The sequence below is a fragment of the Carcharhinus amblyrhynchos genome, chromosome 15 (assembly GCF_965287045.1).
Source record: "Carcharhinus amblyrhynchos chromosome 15, sCarAmb.v2.hapA, whole genome shotgun sequence".
In the NCBI taxonomy this organism is placed as follows: domain Eukaryota; kingdom Metazoa; phylum Chordata; class Chondrichthyes; order Carcharhiniformes; family Carcharhinidae; genus Carcharhinus; species Carcharhinus amblyrhynchos.
In genome coordinates, this window is record NC_137338.1 from 54,230,331 (window position 1) to 54,251,861 (window position 21,531).

A 21,531-nucleotide genomic window follows, 5' to 3' on the forward strand; every position below is an offset into this window, starting at 1 on the left:
CTTGATATCTGCTATTGCACACCCTCGCCTTTCACACCCAAATACTCCAAAGCTATTCTATTCCCCTATTATTGCTATACATGGGAATGCATAACTCTCAATAGGTGACACCGTGGGAGTTCCGTCTGTATTATGTTCTAAAGATAGCCCATGAGGACTGAATATTAACAAATGTTTAAAATAACAATATGACAGTTTTGTTTACATTTTCAGCAAAGGAAAACAAGATTAAGTATTTCTGTTGTCTATGTTTTTATTACTGTATGAAAGCTCATGACTATTCACATTTGTGTTCAGGTTGAAAGTTTTACCCAGTTATCTAAATCAGTGGCTGGTATATCCAGTGTTGGCAGTCACAATGTCGTGAAATAACCAACTGCAACTCCTGCATAAGCAAGCTATTTTCCAATTTATTCTCTAAAAATAGAATTATGACTTTTTAAAACAGCCAAATTAATTTGAGATTTGGTCTGTAATAAAGTTGTGGTGTTTTATTACATGGATTTTTATTGTTCCACAGATTTGAAACACTAGAAATTGTAAACACTTTGGTTATTCATTTTAAATGAGATTTCTCTTTGCAGGTTTTAATTCTGGTCTTGCTGATGGTTAAACAACACCCTACGAGTTTCACCTAACTGATGAACAATTTATTTGATGTGAACTATAATTATAGTCTTAATATTGAAATAAATTAGACTAATAGAATTGAATTAAACATGTTTTTTGTTTGTATCACCATGAATAGATGTAGTTTTGTACAAAATAGATTTTTGATTCCAAATGGCTGTCACCTATTCAAAATTAAATTTTAAGTGCTCCCTTCCCTTACTAATTTTCAGAGTACCAGTTACTAAGCTATGTGAAATTTTCCCTACCTTTTAAATATTATTCAGTTAAATACGCCTCAAAGCAGTACACCTGAAATTGATCAGAAAAGTCCAGATGATCAATAACCATTGTCTTCCCAGTTTGCAGAATGCTTATAAATTAAAGAAAGCCTATCGAAATATTAAGGTGAATTTTACTGTTACTAATAGATAATGTACAAGCTGTGTCTTCTTGAAAAGACCAGTGGAGCTTATTAATCTTTTTGCTTTTGACTTGTTCCCCATCTTTGGATTATGTTTATTTATATCACATTTAGCATGGTTATATAATGTACAATTCACTTTTAGTTTATAATTTATTTATTAGTCGCAAGTAAGGCTTACATAAACTCTGCAATGAAGTTATTGTGAAATTCTCCTGGTCGCCACACTCCGGCGCCGTTCGGCTCAAGGCACCTAATCAGCATGTCTTTCAGACTGTGGGAGGAAACTGGAGCGCCAGAGGAACCCATGCAGATACGGGGAGAATGTGCAAACTCCACACAGACAATGACCCAAGCCGGGAATCAAACCCAGGTCCCTAGAGCTGTGAGGCAGCAGTGCTAACCACTGTGCCACCGTGCAGCTTGTAAGGCCATGTAATATAAATTGTTATATTTTAATGTTTATTATTCATTTTGGTCAAATACGTAGAATTTTTACAGTGCAGAAAGGGCCATTCGGCTCATTTGAGTCTGCATCTATTCTCTGACAGAGTATCTAATCCAGGCTCACCTCCCTGCTCTATGCCTGTAATACTTCACATTTACCATGGCTAATCCATCTAACCTGCACGTCTTTGGACATGAAGGGGCAATTTAGCATGGTCAGTCCACCTAGCCTGCACATCTTTGGACTATGGAAGGAAACTGGAGCACCTGGAGGAAACCATGCAGACACAGGGCAAACGTGCAAACTCCACACAGACAGTGACCCAAAGCTGGAACTGAACCAGGGTCCCTGGAGCTGAGAGGTACCAGTGCTCACCACCCTGCCTTTTATGTCACAAACAGACAGGCACTAAGGTCTGAAAATTCTATTACAATTTTCCATAGAGGCCATTGTCCTTGACATTTGTTTTATATCCTTTTTCGTTTTGCTTGGGGGTTGGTCATCCCTCTCCATCTCCAGTCAGTCACAATTGCTCTTCTAATTGCATTTAAGTCTCATCACCTTTCCATTTGGTCCCAGGCCTTTTTCTTCTTCCTAGCAGTCTCAACTCTGCTTATCTCACCATAATTCCTTTTGCACTAGATCTCTCCTCTCACTCCCGCAATAGTGGCTGTTCCATTTGATCCTGCAATTCTTACTGCTCCCCTGATGGTCTGGTTCCTGATTTTGCCCTTTCTCATTACTCCATGTCCATTTCAGCACCCGCGTCTCATTTTTATCTTGTTATTCCTTTCTTCCTAATTTTGCCCAAGTTGCTGCACCACACAGTAGGGCTGGTCTCACAACTGTCTTGGCGATTTTTCCTTCTAGTTTCAATAGCAGGGGCTTATTGTTGATTATTGGTGTAATCCAACTTTGGTGTTGAAGTTCTCACTGTCTCGCACATAGCCTCTTGCTCTTGTCTGGCACTGCTTGTGCACGTCCTGCAATAGGCACATGTTCTTCTCAGGAACTCCATGAATTCTGGCACATCACCAGAATACCATGGCACCTGGTCATAAACCTTTTCTATATTGATTCACACAATCTTCATGTTGCACTATGAATCTTCAGTATTGTTTTAGTTATATATACTATATTGCTCTAATAACCAAATTATTTTGGGCATACTAATTTGCTCTTGCTAAATGTATTGCTAGCTTTTGTTACATTTTACTTAATTCCAATGGCTGACTACTTTACTTTTCATGGAGCTTTGGAACATTGATATACGTATTGCCTATGATGACCATTAACCTCTAACTGAAGTTGAATTTGGCTTGAACGATTATTGAGCCATTGCTAAAGTATGTGTATGATACCAGTGAAGTGGGGAGTAGTGTGTGCACATGGGGCAAAAAATTATTTTTGATGGGATTAAACAATTTGCAAAAGCTTTTGGGACATAACTTTCAATAAATGCTCATTTTAGCTGCTAAATTTATGAAATCCATACCAAATTACTTATTGCTGGTATCTAACATGTTAGAGTTTCTCAGTGAACCTTTAGTCACACACTGTTGCTATAATATGCTTTTAAACTGCCGCTTGGAGAGTCTAGACGCAGACATTTTGTGACCTTCTCTCTGCAGTAACATGGATTCAGAATATTGTTCACAACCCTCTTATGAGGCTTGGAAGGAGGTCAATAATATCTAACAGTTGCTGCAAAAAGTAACTGCTTTAATTGGTCTCTTGATGAAAGCCTTTCCATGATTAGGCAGCTGCTGCAATTCCAGCAGAGAGCACCTTGTCTTGTCACTTTTATTTAGTACTTCACTATTTTCTGTTTGAGAACTGTAAATATCATAGCCTTTATTGCTTAAAAATTGGATTGCTTAACAAAAGAAATTGTGAGTTAATTCCAGCCTGTACAATTTCTGCTTGTAACTATCCATTCTACACAATGACTGTCATTTGCCTATTAGTGCCATTGCCTGGGTTAAATAAATTTCTTCAGACCGATATTTGAGTGTGCCAACATATTTTTTCAAACCATTTTTCCTGTAAGGTTGAGGAAAAACCTTGCTGGTGAAGCAGTTGCTACTGCCTGCTGTTTTTACATTAAAACAAAATTTGAACAATATCAAACAGAAAATTGGTTGCAAAAAAAGAGCGTGTGGGGCTGAATGGTGTTGCATAGCATGATTTTTGAAATTTGAGTGCTACTCGCCAATCTAATACTGTTGGTATTTATAAATTTTGCATGTCACAGGAGTAGGTTAAGTGAAAGTAAAAAGAGACTGCACAAATATCTAGAAGTTGCCTTGAGAACAGGGTTTTTGGTAGTAGATTTGCAGTTTTGTTGATATTTTATAAAGTTAGACATATTGTGTGGCCATTAACCAGCCACTGAAGTATGAAGAACATAGCTACAAATGTGCTGACAGTGATTAATTTAGGCTCTAGAGTACCTTGGATTAACTTGCTGGATGAAAGGACCTCCTTCGCTGTGAATATGACCAAATATGAACTCGGCTGGATAAACATCAAAAATGTGTGTTTTAGAGAATAGAATCTTGTAGAATAAACAGATGTAAAATAACAGTATTCCTAGTGTATTGTGCAGTTCTATTATACAGATTAATTTTCTGTAGGTTTCCTAACGTTGCTGTAAATCTTTGTACGGTATTTCTCTGCATGACAATGTATTGTTTGGTGGTGTAAAATAAAAAGTTAAAATGATTTTGCTGTCTTTATTAAAACAATTGGTTGAAGATATGTACTTTCAAATGGTTATGCTAAAAAGGTGTCCTTTAATCACATGCAAAATTAGTCAAGCACTTAAAAGGGGTTAGCACTATTTACTTTTGATATGGTTAGTCCTAGCTAACGCTTACTGGCACAACAAACTCAGATGCAAGGAGGCTAAATTACTTGATCCTCTCTGGAAAAATATGTTTCAACACCAAAGTATATTAATGAGCTTTCTTCAAATAGTAGTAGTTGGTATTTTTTATTCAGTTGCATGACAATCTTGTCGATTTAATAATGCAACCACGGTTGAATTTCTTGAAATACAACAAATTTACACTGGTGCAGAATCACATAATACATTCAACATGGAAATTATCAGTACCAGATTGTACATATTTTAATTCTTTTATTATAATGGTTTAAGTTTATTGTTTAGAGTACAGAAATGGGCGGACAAGACCTTTGATCCATCCATCCATCCAGTAAGTGCACTTTTACAATTTCATTTTCTGATTCTTAAACTAAAAAATATAGCGCCAGCTTGATTTGCCTGTAGTTCCCCTCAGAATAAGCAGCAGTAGTAGTCTTCACAATTGATAACCCATATTCAAACACAACTGTTGGGATAGCTGTTTTGAATCATGTTGTAAAGGTGCTTACGTAGTTCCTTTAAGATGAACAACATCGTTAGCAGTGTTGTGACATATGGCTAGGAATGATTGAGCTCTCATTTTATAAATGTTCTTACAATAATGACTTTGTTTTCATTTTCAGGATCTAAATCTATTTAATTAACTATAGACTCGTGTCTGCATATATACAGCCTATTATGTAAAATCATTATTGTGCTACAAAGTTGATTCATTCAATAATTTAAATGAAACTATAACAGAAGTGGGAATTTGGTGCAAAAAAATTCAGTTAGCTTGAATTGAGTTTAATTAAGAGGAATAGAGATAATTTGCAATCCTTTGTATGAACATCTTAATATAAGCGTTGAATGCACTAGCCAATGCTTGCATAAGGAACATTGATAGCATTTCTGAAATTCATACAGCCGAAAGGTTGACACTGCGTGTCATCTTTAGGTTCAGGGTAGTGATTAGAAAGCTATCCAGCTTTACTTTTTATCTTGTAATTTTGAGCCTGCTGATGAGATTTTTTTTATAGTTGCACCAAATAGCCACTGATTTCTACCTGCATATTTTACAGAAATTGTTTTAGGGAAGCGGGGGAAGAAAATGTATAACATATGCTAGATCATTTGAAAATTGGCATGATGCTGTATGGATTGCTGGGTATCAAATTCTTTATTAAAAAGTCATGGCAACGCAGATTGATGTTTGGAGTTTCATTTTGTTCAATTGTGGTTCAACTCTTGAATTTAAATGCAATTACATACACAAAATCACAGTCACTTTCTACAGAACAGAAGGCCATTCAGTTTGCCATACTGTGCCGGCTCTTGTCATATAACAAATGCTTAATTCTTTCTGATTCTGGTTGATGTATTAACTGGCTTGAAGAAGATTTTCAACATCAAAACACTGCATATTTTGCTTCCAGGAGATTAAGTTAAACATGCTCTTAGTTTATGCTTTTAAAAATGTAGACAAGCAAACTCCCTGTATTTCTTGATTATTGTCATGTAAACATTTAGGTCAGGAATCTGGAATTTTTAAACTAATATTTGATTTCTGATCACAATCCACGATTTCCTCATTTGTGCAGTCAACTTGCCTGAATGAAGTTGTGCTTCCTTGAATGAAAGAAAAAAGGATATTTTTGCACATATCAAAAGTGGAAATATCAGGTGAATTTCTGGAAACTATCCTTCCATGAATGCATGTGTCATTGGCAAGGCCAACATTTGTTGCCCATCCTGAATTGCCCATGAATCGAAGGGCCTGTAATGCCAATTCAGAGGGCAGTTAAGAGTTAAATACATTTTTGTGGATCTGGAGTCACATGTAGGCCAGACCAGGTAAGGACAGCAGTTTTCCTTCCCTGTAAGAACCAGATGGGTTTTCGTGGTCACCATTACTGAGACTGGCTTTGTGTTTCAGATTTGTTAATTAAATTCAGAGTCCACCAGCTGGCATGAAGGAATTTGAATCCATGTCCCCAGAGCTTTGATATTAAAAGCTGAAACAAATGCAAGTACAAATGTAGAATACTGCATGTTAGAATTCTGAAATAAAAGCAGAACATGCTGGAAATTTTCAACAGATCAGACAGCATCTGTTGGGAAAGAAAGTGTTAATATTTCAGTTGGTGACTGGACAAAAACTTTAATTCTCTTTCCACAATTGCTGTCTGACCTGCTTCAGGATGTTCTGGGAATGGAAATTTAGCATTGCAACACTCAAGTGAACTAGTGGCAGACACATTCTGGTATGTTATGGTTTATGTTAGAATTAAAGATTAGTTTGTAGCTAACTGGCAAGACTGTGCTATGAACAGATCAGGAAATTTTAATGTTAATTTACTGGGGACTTTTGAGTACATCTGCATTACATTGGTTTGGATTGTGGATGGGGAAAATAATGTGTGCTTGAAAGAGACTACACTAGTAGCATTAGTATTTAATTCACGTGTACAAGCAATCTTAAATAATATTTCCTCCCAGAAATGCCGCTATTTTATCTTTGAGCTGAGGCTCGAGACGATTGTATGGTTTTGTACATGCATGCCTGCATACAAAATTGTCAGTAGTTGGGATTACAATGAGTAACTCTGATAATATTGCTTTGAAGATCACAATTTGCATGCCTAAGTCATTGCATGGATATAATATGGTGTTAAGTGCAGTTAGATAGTTGGGCTTGTCTGGAGCCTGTGAAATAAATGTTCTGCTTTCAACAGTAGATAACAGTACATGGTTTAAAGAGATGTATTTAATTTGAGATTGGTCATTGCATAATGCACATACAATTTATATGCCACACTATAGTTTAAAAAATACGGTGTAAATAAAGTGGCACAAATTTCTTCACTCATTTCTCACCCTGGAGCTGAGAATCTAGATCTACCTTCCCAACCTCTTCAAGAACATATATGTTCTGATGTTAGGGTGTATACTTTCAGCATTCAGATCTTGTGACTTTAAAGGAACATGCCTGGATACACACAGAATCGCCTCAGCAACTGATAATAGTTGAAACTGCTGTGCTGATAAAACAGCATATTCTCTGACTTAACTGAATAATGCCTAGAGTGATAAAAATGCGTTCATGTTATCTTGCATTTGGAGCTCCAGTTGACTGGCTTGAGGCTCCCCTATACCATGGGACAGTGGGTGCGCTATATACAGAATAAAATTTTTTTGATTCTACATTTGACAAAACTTCCAGCATGACTGACAAGTGGGTTGTGATCACATTTGCTATTTCTAGTATTTCATTCTGTTTATAAACTCTGGGTAGTTTTTGACCACAGTTTAAAACTTAATTTCAGTACTAGCTCGCAACAGTGTGGAGGATGTTTTAACAGACATGTTTAACGTTGCAACAACTGAACAATAACAGTTCTGCCCTCTGAGCCCAGTCAATTTTGACTTATTTATGTTTATATTTCAAATTTTCTTGTTTGTTCTGTTTGAATCTGATGTCCCTGAAAGATTGGAATGAGCTGTTCCTTCTACTGTTGCCCAGTAGGTGGCTAAATGCTACATTAAAATCACCATTTGTTGTTAGCAACTTAAAATCTATGCAAGTTGTGTTTAAATTTTTAACTGACCTTCAAAGTTTCATAATCTACATTTGCTTGCCCATTATCAGGCACATTGGTCTAGGGTATTTTGCGAATTATTTCTTGGTCTTTCAAAGGATAGCTCTCCCTAATAAATACATTTTATTGAAAAATACTGATCATCATTACTGTCTCATTTTCAGTTGTTTTCTCAAGATAGTAATAGCTGTATTGGACTCTTCTGAGCATTTATTATGTAAGCATTGATGGAATAAAATGATGATGGGGCCACCTGTTTATCTGAAGACGAGTGCTATCAATGATGCATTACTGGAACTATGCAATTGGCTTCAGCATTCCAAGGCCAGGTAACTGCAAAGCTGGTGGTGGAGAGAATGAAGCACTAATGTGACTTTAGCACTTCTCCCCACTGTTAGCTCTTTCCCTGTATGTGCATGGAGAGAACCACCTTGAGACGGGGCAGCTGGCAGTAAGCTGACATGAGCTGTCTCATTGTGACAGAGCAGAAAATTAGATTGGAGAATTGAAAATTAGCGTTAAAAATAGGGCAATGAAAAGTTTTTTGATATCTGTTGTAGGCCGCTTTCCATTGCGGACAATTGATGTAGCACACATTGAAGTACCTGAGGCTTTGAATATTATATTTGAATATCTTCAATTATTGGACATTTTGCTCACAACTACTCAGGTTAGAATGCTTCCTGGTGACACTAAGTTTGGAAATATGATTTTAATTCCATAGTTGCCAATATATTAGTGTAAAAATATAATTGATCGCAATACAATGCGGAGATGGTGTAGCATGCAGAGATAGTGGCGTTATGGTATTGTCACTGGATGAGTAATCCAGAGACCTCTGGGGATCCAGATTTGAATTCCTTAATCTGGAATTTAAAACCTCCTTGTTCGCCAATGTCCTTTAAGGACTATCCTTACTTGGTCTGATCCACATGTGACTCCAGATCCTCCTAAAATGCCCAAGCAAGTCACTTAGTTCAAGGGCAATTAGGGGTGGGTAATAAATGCTCTCTCAATCAGCAATGTTCACATTCCATGAATAAATTTAAAAAACACAATGTTATTGAATTGTCAAAGCAGAGTTGTTTCCCTTTTTCAAGACGCTAAGTTACCATTTACTCCATTTCGTATATGATAAAAAATGAAATTTTCTAAAACATTCCACTATTTAATGCCTAATATTCACTATATTTAAGAATTTTAATTTGTTTTCTTTTCAAATTAATGACCACCAACTCCAAAGATTAGAAATTAGACCCACTGCTCACTGATACAGGGGAACCAGAAAGGGATTGTCAATAAAACAGAGAATATTACGCACTTGCACATTGTCATTGCAGTTAATATCTTTTGAGTTTGTCACTCATTTGTTTCATATGGGCATAAAAATTCAAATCTTGTAAAGTTGCCATTAATTTTATTGTAGCAATACTTGTACATGGAACAATATAGAATCAAAACAGTTGCAACAAAAGGCCAATCTTGGTTGTGACTTCTATGCCTTGCATTGTTACAAATCTTTACAAATAATAATCCAATTCCTGTTTGTCAGCCATGATTGAACCTGCCTCTGCCATTTTCTTCAGCTGTTGATTCCCAATCCAAACCACTTGCCTCATAAAAAATGTTGTTCCCCTTCGCGTCTGATTTTTTTCAAATCTAATTATTTCCAGTTGGTGTCCTCTGGTTCATGACCTTTCCACAGTAAAAAGTCTGACAACACCAGGTTTTAGTCCAACCTATTTATTTGATAATATACTCACTAGCTTTCGGGGTTACCCCCTTCGTCAGGTGAATGGAGAGTTCACCTGACGAAGGGGGTAACCCCGAAAGCTAGTGAGTATATTATCAAATAAATAGGTTGGACTAAAACCTGGTGTTGTCAGACTTTTTACTGTGTTTACGCCAGTCCAACGCCGGCATACCCACATCATCATGACCTTTCCACCAGTGGAACAGTTTCCCTCCATGTATTTGTGTTATCACCGTTCGTGATTTTGAACACATTCTCAATCATCTTTTTTGCACCATCTAATGCCTTCACGTCTTTCTTAAAGTTGGTGACAATTAATTACACTATTCTATTTGATGCTGTATCAATGTTTTTATAAAGGTTCAGTGCAACTTCCTTGCTTTTGTGCTGTCTATAAAGCCCTTGATCCCATACATCTGATGAACTGTTATTTCAATGTTCCCTTTGACATTTAACGATTGGAAGTAGAGTAACTATGTAGGTATGATGTCACACGGCTGATTCACTTCATTTTCTTAAGCTACAGGAATATGAAAAATCTCAATTAGGTGGCAGGAAATAAACTTGTATAATTTGTGGGACTGATCATCCACTGTCACTTGTCCTACAAGAGATATAGATTGCACACCGGGGAATAGCACGTCTAAATTTATTGAAGTAGTCTCTTATCCATGTGTTGAGTACAATTTTTAAACTTGCACTGGAAATCTGGTGCTCTCTAACTTTAATGCTACAACTTAGAGATGTTAATCGCTTCACTAGTATGGACTTTTCACCTTCTGTACGTGAGGGTGTTGTTGAGAAATCCAGCTGCGTGCTGTCTGACTACTGATCCAGTGATGGAGAAAAATGGAACAAAGCACAGAAAAACAGAAGATTAAGAAAATAATACAAGAAAATAAGACACAGCAATAATCAATACCATCTTTGTATTTTTTAATTCAATATAAAAATGAAAAATAACTGCCATTTTACAACACAACATGTCATTTTGTGCTGTAACTTATTTTAAAATTGCATGAGCTAGCCACAATTCTTGGGACATTTGCCACACATAAACATTTTCCAATTTAGTGTAGATGTAACTGATACTGTTAGTTGGCTTTGCTACTGCATTCATGTATCATAGAATCAGAATCCTACAGTGCAGAAGTAGGCTATTCACCCCATCAAGTCTGCACCAACCACAATTCCACTCAGGCCCTATCCCCATAACCCCATGTGTTTACCCCAGCTAATTCCCTTGACACACAGGAGCAATTTAGCATAGCCAAAACACCTAACCCGCACATCTTTGGACTGTGGGAGGAAACCGGAGCACCTGGAGGAAACCCATACACAGGTAGAATGTGCAAACTCCACACAGATAGTGGCCCAAGCCAGGAATCAAACCTGGGTCCCTGTTGCTGTGAGGCAGCAGTGCTAACCACTGTGCACCATGCTGCCCAAAAATGTAAATTAACTCAGGCAGTTAAATCAAACTAATTAATGTTCCATGTTTTGGACCATTTCTACAATGTTTCATTTTATTTCCATAGCATTTTTAATGCATCAGTGAATTCTTAGGATTTTTTTTAATCCTGAAGTGGGCAGAAAAAAGAATTATGTAATAACCCCAGCTATCCATGAAACAGAGCTATTTTCGTTAATAGGGGATGTCCTGGGCCGTTGAGATTTTAACCACATTTTCTAAGTCTCTCTCATTGTATTAGTTTCAAATCATGACATTACATCCATGTTTTAAAGGAAAACAGTGCCCCCTGCAAATAACTCCGACAGAGCTGAAGCACCACAGATGTATTTGCAGAATATGCATGTTAACAAATTTATTACAGTTTTATTTATATAATAACTATTGCAAATTGTAGTGGGGTTCTCTCCAAAGCTAACGTAATTTTAACACCCCTCACCACCCCACCCTGCATCCAATCTAATTGCAGGTGAATAAGGAAATGCTAAATGTCAATCATTGTAGACATCCAGATTTTTTTTCAGGTGTCTTATGAAATGGAGTCAAATGTAGCATGATCACTTGGCATTTGAAACAATGGAAGATAATTTCTAAGTACGAGACATCAGTTTCATTACCCATAAATCTTAATGGCAAATTAGGCTTGGTAATGGAACTTCATGGCAGAAAGTAGGAGGGAGAAATAGAAGTTGGTTGAAAGAATTTGATGATTCATTTTTTAGCAATACTGAAAGAATATTAGCACTAGAATAATACAAACTTCTGCGTAGTTTCCCCTTACAACTGGAATGCTAAATTCCAACTAACAGTTTAAAAACACTTTACATGGAAGTCTTTATCATAATACCGTAACCTGAATTATAACTGCTTCTTGAGATTTCTGCCACATTTCTCTGTCTATTCTTACTGTCTTTCCTGTGGCTGTACAAAATGCACCTGCTTTATCAGTGTAGAATATCATTTTGTTATCATGTTTTCCTTTCGCCATCCCATGATTCAGCACATTTGATTCAACCAATCAGTTCACCTTCCTGATCTAATCAAGCTCTTCTGCATTTGATAACCCTGTTCCATGTTGTTTTTAATTGGCTTTGATGCCTTCTGCGAACTTGAAAGGTCTTGGTTCCAATTTTTCACTTCAAATTTATGAATATTGTAAATAGTATTAGTCATTACTGAATTGGTAGCCATATGTCCTGGCCAATGACCATAGACTTGGAGATCCTGCACAGATTCCAGTGCACAAACCCCTTCTTTTGGAAGCAACTCATGAATTTTCATGAACTATCACTTGCAGGCAGACAGGTCACATTCTATAATGTAATCATTCTCGACACATTATGGGTGTGAAACCTGGGTGATGTATTGCCGAACCTGAGAAAACTCAAGACGTGCCATCAGTGCTACCTACGGAAGATCCTGTGCATCATTTTGATCAACGTGCAAACTCATAAATCCTTCAAGAATCAGGTGATCAAAGCATGAAGAGGACCATTCTCACATTGCAACTGCAGCGTACAGACCACTGCATCAGAATGCTGCTAGCTTGTGCCTGGTCGAGATCATAGCAACCAGTGGAAATGTTTCAAAGATAGCCTGAAAGCCTAGTTGAGGAAGGTTGGTTTTACCTTAACAGCTTGAAAGGGAATGCACTGGACCACCCAAGATAGCAAGCTCTGCTTCACCTATGTGTAACTTATTTTGAAACAAGGTAGATTTTAAAGGCTAATACTGCAGGAGCTGGAAGGAAGCTCAAGAAGAGGCACCTGCTGCTGAATCACATACTGACAAATGACCTATTGCAGATATGGAGTCTTTTCATTTCTGCAACCTCCGCGCCCGCCCCCCCCCCCAATGCTGTTTCACTGCATATTTTATAACCCATCTCTCACTTTTCCCTCCTCTCATTTCTCTCTATTTTTTCTTTCCCTCTTTGTGGCAAGTGTCACAAGTAAAACATATTAGTCGTAGTCACTGATGTCTGAAGTGTCTCAGCTTGCCCCTAGTGCCAGTAGAATCATAGTTTGATTCACCTGCTTTAGGCAATTTTGACTCCTTTCAGAATCACTCCACCTGTATGAGCAAGTGCCTTCTCACTTTGTGAACTAATCTATATCACATTGTGACTATATTAATTTTGCATTTGTACCTGCTGTGCTTAAGTTCATTTCATTACAAATTCCTCTCCACGTTCAAATGAATAAACTTCCCATTTAAACTTGTCACGGAACTGCACCCTTTCATTCCTTCCTTCCCTTGCCACTGTCTTCCAGCATCAAGTGGGTGTAATTAAAGTATAATTTGAGGTTTCCACTATAAATATGGATATAGCAATTTATAATGGAAGTATGTAACAATGTCCAAAGGCAGGAATTTAAAATGAGGACTGAATTATATCTATAGTCCCTGGTTCATAACCCTGCTTCATTTGAAGACTGCAAATGCTCCTTGTGTGCAGTTAATGGAAAATTGGCCTCAAAGGGAAGTTTGAGCAAAATGATTGTTCTGATTTTGAGAAGCAGGACTTTTCTCATTAAGCATCATGTGACCTCGTGGTATCTCTTTAATCCACTTCCCTGCAGGTTGTACCTTAAAGGGATGCAGGTCATACATACGCTGTTATACTCGGTCTCTAAATATTGCAACTGTTCCCTAAACCCTAGATTAACTGAGTAAGCCTGATATTGTTGTTCTTTTCAACAATTTACATCAGCAGTATCTAATTCCAAGCAACAGAAATCTCTTATTAATACTGCAGCAAATCAATTACATATCAAAAATGGCAATATTATTTAAATATAAATGTCCATGAAGAATGTTGCTGAACTCGTCTTATGGCTCAATGAGGGACCAAATCAGTACCAAATCAAAGATTTGGGATGAACTTGTGAACTCTATTGTTTGCTGATCTCATTTGGGGCATTAGTTGGAGTGGTGCAGATTTATTTCCACTATGAGGCAGGAATCGACAAGTGTCGTTTCTGCTTAATATGAGTATGGGGACTTGGATGCTGGGTGAGAACAAGATAAAGGTCAGTTCCCATGCCCTCCATGGTCTAAGGGATGTAATATAGAACTTTGTGCATATTTTGCAATTTTTTGCTTTTTAAACCTTGTAAAAATGCATTTCAATGCATATATTTATGGAACTTCGGGTATGGTAAGCTGTAGATGCACACAACTAAAGTTAATTATAACAACATCTTTTGGTTATGCTAACAAATTCCTTACAAATGCCCTTGAGTTATTACCAACTCTTGAATTTCCCTTTTGAAATTCAATGCCATAACACTCGATTTTAGTTCAATAATTTTGCTATTGATACAATGCCAGATACAAACATCTGTTCAGGTGATCAATGAGTATGTAACCATTTACTGAGTGTATTTGAGTAATTGAGAAATTAATATTTAAGAAGCAAATAAATTTTTTTCTGTAAATATGAACTTTGAAATTCATTTTGTGTTATATGTGCATATTGTAGAAGTTATAGGGATATCTGCCTGATTAGCTTATTGCCAAACATCAAATTTATGATTAATGACAACTTGCCACAATCATTACTTGGCTTCTAATGAGTCTTTTCATATTCAAAACTACAATGTAAATTTCAGTTGGAGAGGCAATGGCCTATAGTAGTATTATTGCTAGACTATTAATCTAGAAACCCAGCTACCATTCTGGAGACCTGAGTTTGAATCCCACTATGGCAGATGGTGGAATTTGAATTCAATAAAAATTATCAGGCATTAAGAATCTACTGATGATCATGAAACAATTATTGAAAAACCATCCTGGTTTACTGATGTCCTTTAGGGAAGAAAATCTGGTTTGGCCTACATGTGACTTCAGACCCACACATAAGAACATAAGAAATAGGAGCAGGAGTAGGCCATCTAGCCCTTCGAGCCTGCCCCGCCATTCAATAAGATTATGGCTGAGTTCCACTTTCTCCCCATAACCCTTAATTCCCTTGTCTGTCAAAAATCTATCTACCCGTGTCTTAAATATATTTAGCGAGGTACCCTCACCACCCTTTGAGTGAAGAAGTTCCCCCCCAACTCCGTTCTAAACTGCCCGCCCCGCCCCCCCCCCCCCCCCCCCATCTTGAGGCTGTGCCCTCTAGTCCTGCTGTCCTTTCTGAGCAGGAAGAATCTCTCTATGTCTACCCTATCCATCCCTTTCATTATCTTATACGTCTCTATAAGATCCCCCCCTCATCCTTCTAAACTCCAACGAGTACAGACCCAGTCTATTTAGTCTCTCTTCATAGTCTAACACCCCTCATCTCCGGTATCAGCCTAGTGAACCTCCTCTGCACTCCCTCCAAGGCCACACTGACGTGGTTGACTATGAACTGCCTTCCGAGGACATCTAGAGACAGACAATAAGTACTGGCCAGCCAGTCCCATAAATGAATAAAAATAAATAAATATTATTGATTATAAGTGGTCAAATTATGCTTTATGCAGCTTAGATTAATTCTTAAATTCAACCAAATTAATTTTTTTCCAGCTTTGTATTTGCTGTGCAGTTTTTACAACCACCTGTTGAACAATTGGGTGATATGACAGTTGACACACCAGCTAGGTTTTCTTCTGATAATTGTACATTGGTAACATTTTGATATTGCCTAAGAATACCATGACGAAGATAATTTATTAAACTTGGGTTTTAATTGTCCAAAGTTATGAATTATGTCAATCTTATAAGTGATGGAAGTGTCAATCCAATAGAGATGGCTTCATTAGAAAAGCGGATAAGGGAACTGCATGCTGCTATGCGAAAGTATGCAGTATTATTTCCAGATGAGAACATGTTTTAAATTACATCAAGTTAAGTATTGTGGAGATGTGGCTGATTATTAACTCTAGAGTGAAAGTGGACTCTTAATCTGTGTTTGTCTTTCACAGTGTGTTTAATGATGGTGAATGTAAATTCAAGAAAATTAATTGTTAGTAAATTACATTCTCTCCATCATGGTTAAAAAGTGAATGCTGGATGGGAGGCAGATACTAGGTTTTCTTATCCGTTGGTTTAAAGATTTATTAGCGGTGTGTCTTTGGAAAGTAACAGTACTGTGAAGTAACAGTACTGTGAAGCAACAGAAACATTGGATAGGTTTATGAGAAATTGTCATTTTTATAGCTCTAAGGCTTGGTAGGAAGTGCATGAAGGCAAAACCATGACAGAATTTTTTCTGACATATACTTTATTTGGTACTGGTGTTTTTCACCCTCTACTATATAGAGCGGGAAGAGTGGCCATAAAGTATGGTGTTAAACAGTGCATGAATGCACTGTATTCTCACTGCTTGAATGTGGACTGCTCCTGTTTGGGGATCCAGGAGTAATCTAAAAGGGACTTGAGTTCAAGTCAGTTAATACTATTTGTGCTTTTCTTGTACATTTCAGCTCTTTTCTTTAATGGAACTAAAGCCACCAATTTCTCGGGCAAAGATGATCCTTATTACTAAAGCTGCTATCAAAGCTATAAAGGTAGGAAAATGACATTTTGCTTCACTTTATTCCTGATTTTGTTTTTGAACTTGTTTTGTACTTGCTCTTTCCTTCTGAGTATCCATTTCTGATTATATTATAAGTTAGGAGAAATGAATAGCATATGCTTGAGGTTCTGTTCTCTTCGTCAACTAAGCATTCAACAAGGTAACTTTTGAGGAATGAAAGTTCTTCTTTATTACATCGCAATCTGAATCTGCCAAGGATAAGTTGAAGGAACTTTATGACCAGGAAAAGTCCAATTGTGATTCAGTTGGATCATCTTGGAATGTTGTAGGGATCCATATTGAAACCTTTCATTAACATGCTTTTTAATTAATGTTAATTAATTATTAGAGAATATCGAACTAGGCCGTGGTAGACGGGTACAGGAAGAAAAAGTACCATTCTGTATTTTTATTTGATTGTGGCATTTGGGCATTGCAGACAAGTCCATCCTTTATTGCCAATCCCTAATTACAAGACACAAGTCAGAAGAATGATGTAATATTCTTCACTTGCCTGGATGAGTGCAGCTCTAACCACACTGAAGAAGTTTGGCGGTATCTAGGACTACCAAGCTGCCTGCTTGACTGGCACCCCCTCCAACACCTTAAATATTTGCTACGTCCATCACTGGCACTTCCACTACCAGCACGTAATGATAGTGGTATAGACAATATGCAAGATGCACTACAGCAATTTACCACACCACCTTCAATAAAACCTTCCAAATACACAACCTGTACCACCAAGAAAGACCATGGCTGCCAATGCATAGGAAAACGACCAGGTTTATAAACCTTGGTAAAATTGTAGCAGGCCCTTGAGATGGTAGCAAAGAGGCATTCTGGAAACTAATTAGAGCTGATTAACCTTGCTTAAAACCAGAGCTTGCATTAGTGATCCAGCAGGTCACTATCCAATTGCTTTATATACAACACATGGATCGCTGAATAAAATCAATGAATCTACCATTAGAAGAATTTCTGGCCTGTGGACTTACTGTCAATTACATTTCTTATGGAAGTATGAGGCTTTTACCGATGGCGTGTTAAGACCCAGTATATCAAGTGTATGAAGTATTAATACTTCAACTTGATATGCATGCATTCACTTGTTGTGATGTATGGTGTGCCATTCTTGGTTGTGGGTGTCTGCTTTGAAGATGCTTAAGTTTGACAAAGCATGCTAAGGTGCCATAGAGCTGAAAAGAAGTCAAGGTTTGCTCCCAAAGGTGGGTAAGAAACTTGGCTCATGTATCTGCCTAACATATAGCTCCAAAACTCTGCTTTACTGATTTGAGGATTGGGGGGGCGTGGCACAGTAGTTAACACTGCTGTCTGACAACGCCAGAGACCGGGCTTTGATTCCGGCCTTGAGTGACTGCATGGAGTTTGCACGTTCTCCCTGTGTCTCTTTGGATTTCCCCCGGGTGCTCTGGTTTCCTCCCACAGTGCAAACATGTATAGGTTAGGTGGATTGACCATGCTAAATTGCCCCTTCGTGTACAAAGATCTGTAGGTTAAGTAGATTAGCCATGGTAAATGTGTGGGATAATGGAAGTATGGCCTGGGTACAATGCTGTCAGAGAATTGGTGCACACTCAGTTGGCCAAACGGCCGCCTCTTGCACTATAGGGATTTTATGGTTCAAGTGTAAATGTAGTTTACTAGTCATGTGACAATTATATTAAATAGCAAGCCAGGTCTCGCTTGGATAAATTGGCGATTATGATATTTTCGACCATGTTATAGATTCATAAAATCCCTGTAGCGCAGAAGGAGGCTCATTGATGGAGCATGTCACCGAGGCCTTATCCCCACTTATTTACCCCACTAATTCCTCCCCTACCTACACATCTTTGAACACCAAGGGGCAGTTTAGTTTGGCCAATCTACCTAACCTGTACATTTTAGACTGTGGAAGGAAACCAGAGCACCCAGAGGAAACCCAGGCAAACACATGGAGAATGTGCAAACACAGTCACACAAGGCTGGAATCGAACCCGAGTTCCTGGCACTGTGAGGCAGCAATGCTGGCCACCGTGTCACCCAAGATTACTTTAGATACTTTTGTAGTGGACTTATTATGGAGTGTAATTTGAATTCAATAAAAAAAAATTCCGGAAAAGCCGAATGATGACCATGAAACCATTGTCGGTTGTCGTAATAAAATCCCTTTTGTTCACTGATATCCATCAGGGAAGGAAAGCTGCCGTTTTCACCTGGTCTGCCCTACGTGTGATTCCAGATGCACAACAATGTGGTTGACTCTTAAATGCCCTCTGAAATAGCCTAGCAAGCAACTCTGTTGTATTCGACTGCTGAAAGGTCTCAAAGGAATGAAACTGGACAGGCTACACAACATTGATTCTTGGCACTGGAAATGACTGTGACAAACGCAACTCTGTCAACCCTGCCAAAGCCTCCTTTGTAACATATGGAGGTTTGTGCCAAAATTGGGAGAGCTGTCTCAAGCAAAGCCGTGACATAGCCATACTCAACGGAATTATTTCTGAAGGCAAGGTCCTAGATATCACCATCCCTGGGTATATCTTGTCCCACTAGCAGGATAGACCCAGCAGAGATGGTGGTGGCACAGTGGTATATAGTTGGAAGAGAGTTGCCCTGGGTGCCGTCAACATTGACTCTGGACCCTATAAAGTCTCATAACATTAAGTCAAACACGGGCTAGGAAACCCTGGCTGATTACTATATACTGTTATGACTCCCCAGCTGATGAATCAGTACTGGCTGTTGCTAAACACTGCTTGGAGAAAGCATTGAGGGTGGCAAGGACGCAGAAGGTACTCTGGATAGGGTACTTCACTATCCCCAGAGTGGCTCAGTTTCATCCCAAGCTGGCCAATCCTAAGGACAAAAATGCTCAAACAGGTCTGCAGCAGGTGGTGAGAGAACCAACATGAGGGAAAAATATGTCTGACCTCATCCACACCATCCCTGGTTACTGCAGAAACATCTGTCCACGACAGTATCAGTAGGAGTGTCCACCACACAGTCCTTGTGAAGTTTCAGCTTTATATTGGGGATGCCCTCGATCATATTGTGTGGCCCTACTACTGCTAAATGGAATATATGTCGAACAGATCGGGAAACTTGAGAATGGAGAATCATGAAGCACTGTGAGCTACTAGCAGCGTCAGAACTGTACTCAACCACAATTTGTGAACTTGTCGTCTAGCTTACCCCCCACTCCACCATTACCACCTAGGGGATCAACACTGGTTCAGTGAAGTGTACCGGAGGACATGCGATGGGCAGCATGAGGCATGCTGAAAAATGAAGTGTCAACCTGGTGAAGCTGGAACACAGGACTACTTGCATTCCAACCAGCATAAACAGTAATTGATAGACAGAGCTAAGTGATTCTACAATCACTTGTAGATTTAAGCTCTGCAATTGTGCCACATCCATGAATGGTGGTAGAAAATTAAACTCATTGGAGGGGAAGCCTCCACAAACACCCTGGTCTTCATCAATGGGAAAGTCTAGCACCTTTGTGCAAAAGATGAGGATGAGGCTGAGGCTTTTGCGACAATCTTCAGTCATACGTACCAAGTGGATGATCCTTCTCGGCCTCTACCGGATAACCCCAGCATCAAGGATATCCAGTCTTCAGTCAATTCGATTCACTCCACGTGATATTAAGAAACAGTCAAAGTCACTGAATACTGCAACGGCTGTGGGTCCTGACAATATTCTGGCAATAGTACTGAAGGCTTGTGCTCCAGAACTTGCTGCTCCTCTCGTCAAACTCTTCCAGTACAGCAACAACACCCAGCAATGTGGGAAATTGCCCGGCTATAGCAAATTCACCCAGTTAATTACCAACTGTTGAGACTACTCTTGATTATCAGTCAAATGATGGAAGGGGTCATCAATGCTATCAAGGAACACTTGCTTAGCAACAAACTGCTGGCTGATACTCAGTTTGGCCAGGTCAACTCATCTGCTGACCCCCATTCAAATCAGTCACTCTCTCCACCAATGAAATGCAGCAACGGTGTGTACAATCTGCAAGATGCACTAGAGCAACTCACCAAGGCTCCTTAGGCAGCACCTTCCAAACCTGTGACCACTATCATTTAGAATGACAAGGGCAACAGATAACTGGGGGCACCACCACCTGCAAGTTAGAATGATCGAAAAGTTATAGCACAAAAGGACGCCATTTGATCTATCTGTCCATCTATCCTTGTCAGCCCAAGGATATCCAGGTGGCACAGTGGTTAGCACTGCTGCTTCATAGCGCCAGGGACCCAAGTTCAATTCCAGCCTCACGTCACTGCCTGTGCAGTATCTGCACATTTCCCGTGTCCGCATGGGTTTCCTCTGGGTGCCCCTGTTTCCTCTCACGGTCCAAAAATGTGTAGGTTGGGTTGACTGGCCATGCTAAATTGCCCAATAGTATTAGGGTAATTAGCAGGGCAAATACATTTGGTTAAGGGGATATGGTTGGATGGGATTGTGGTCGGTGCAGACTTAGAACAAAGAACAACCCAGCACGGGAAACAGGCCCTTCAGCCCAACGAGCCTGCGCCGCCGCATCACCCTACACCTATTCTACCCTGCGTGTCTACAAATGGAACCCCTAACTTAGCCAGATTCAGGGGAGAATAGTGTCAATTTAGTAAACCAATCAGCCTAAGAGCACATCTTGGGGTGTGGGAGGAAACCGGAGTGCCCGGAGGAAACCCACGCAACCACAGGGAGAATGCACAAACTCCCACAGACACAGGCCCAAATCCATGTATCTGCACAGCCAGCAGTGCTAGTCACCGAGCTGTTGCGGCGCCCGTCTACCGGTCCACGATCAAGCACACACACCGACACGAAGTAC

The 21,531-nt window shown here is 38.9% G+C and overlaps 1 protein-coding gene across 2 annotated transcripts in view; it reads left to right on the forward strand.

Annotated features, from left to right (window-relative positions):
- Window positions 1-21,531, forward strand: part of scaf4a (SR-related CTD-associated factor 4a) — a 104,633-nt gene that overhangs the window by 39,227 nt on the left and 43,875 nt on the right. For both annotated transcript variants that reach the window (XM_080203937.1, XM_080203939.1), the window contains exon 2: window positions 16,585-16,668. In XM_080203937.1, the coding sequence (XP_080060063.1) occupies window positions 16,585-16,668 (84 nt within the window). The remainder of the gene's footprint in view (window positions 1-16,584; window positions 16,669-21,531) is intronic.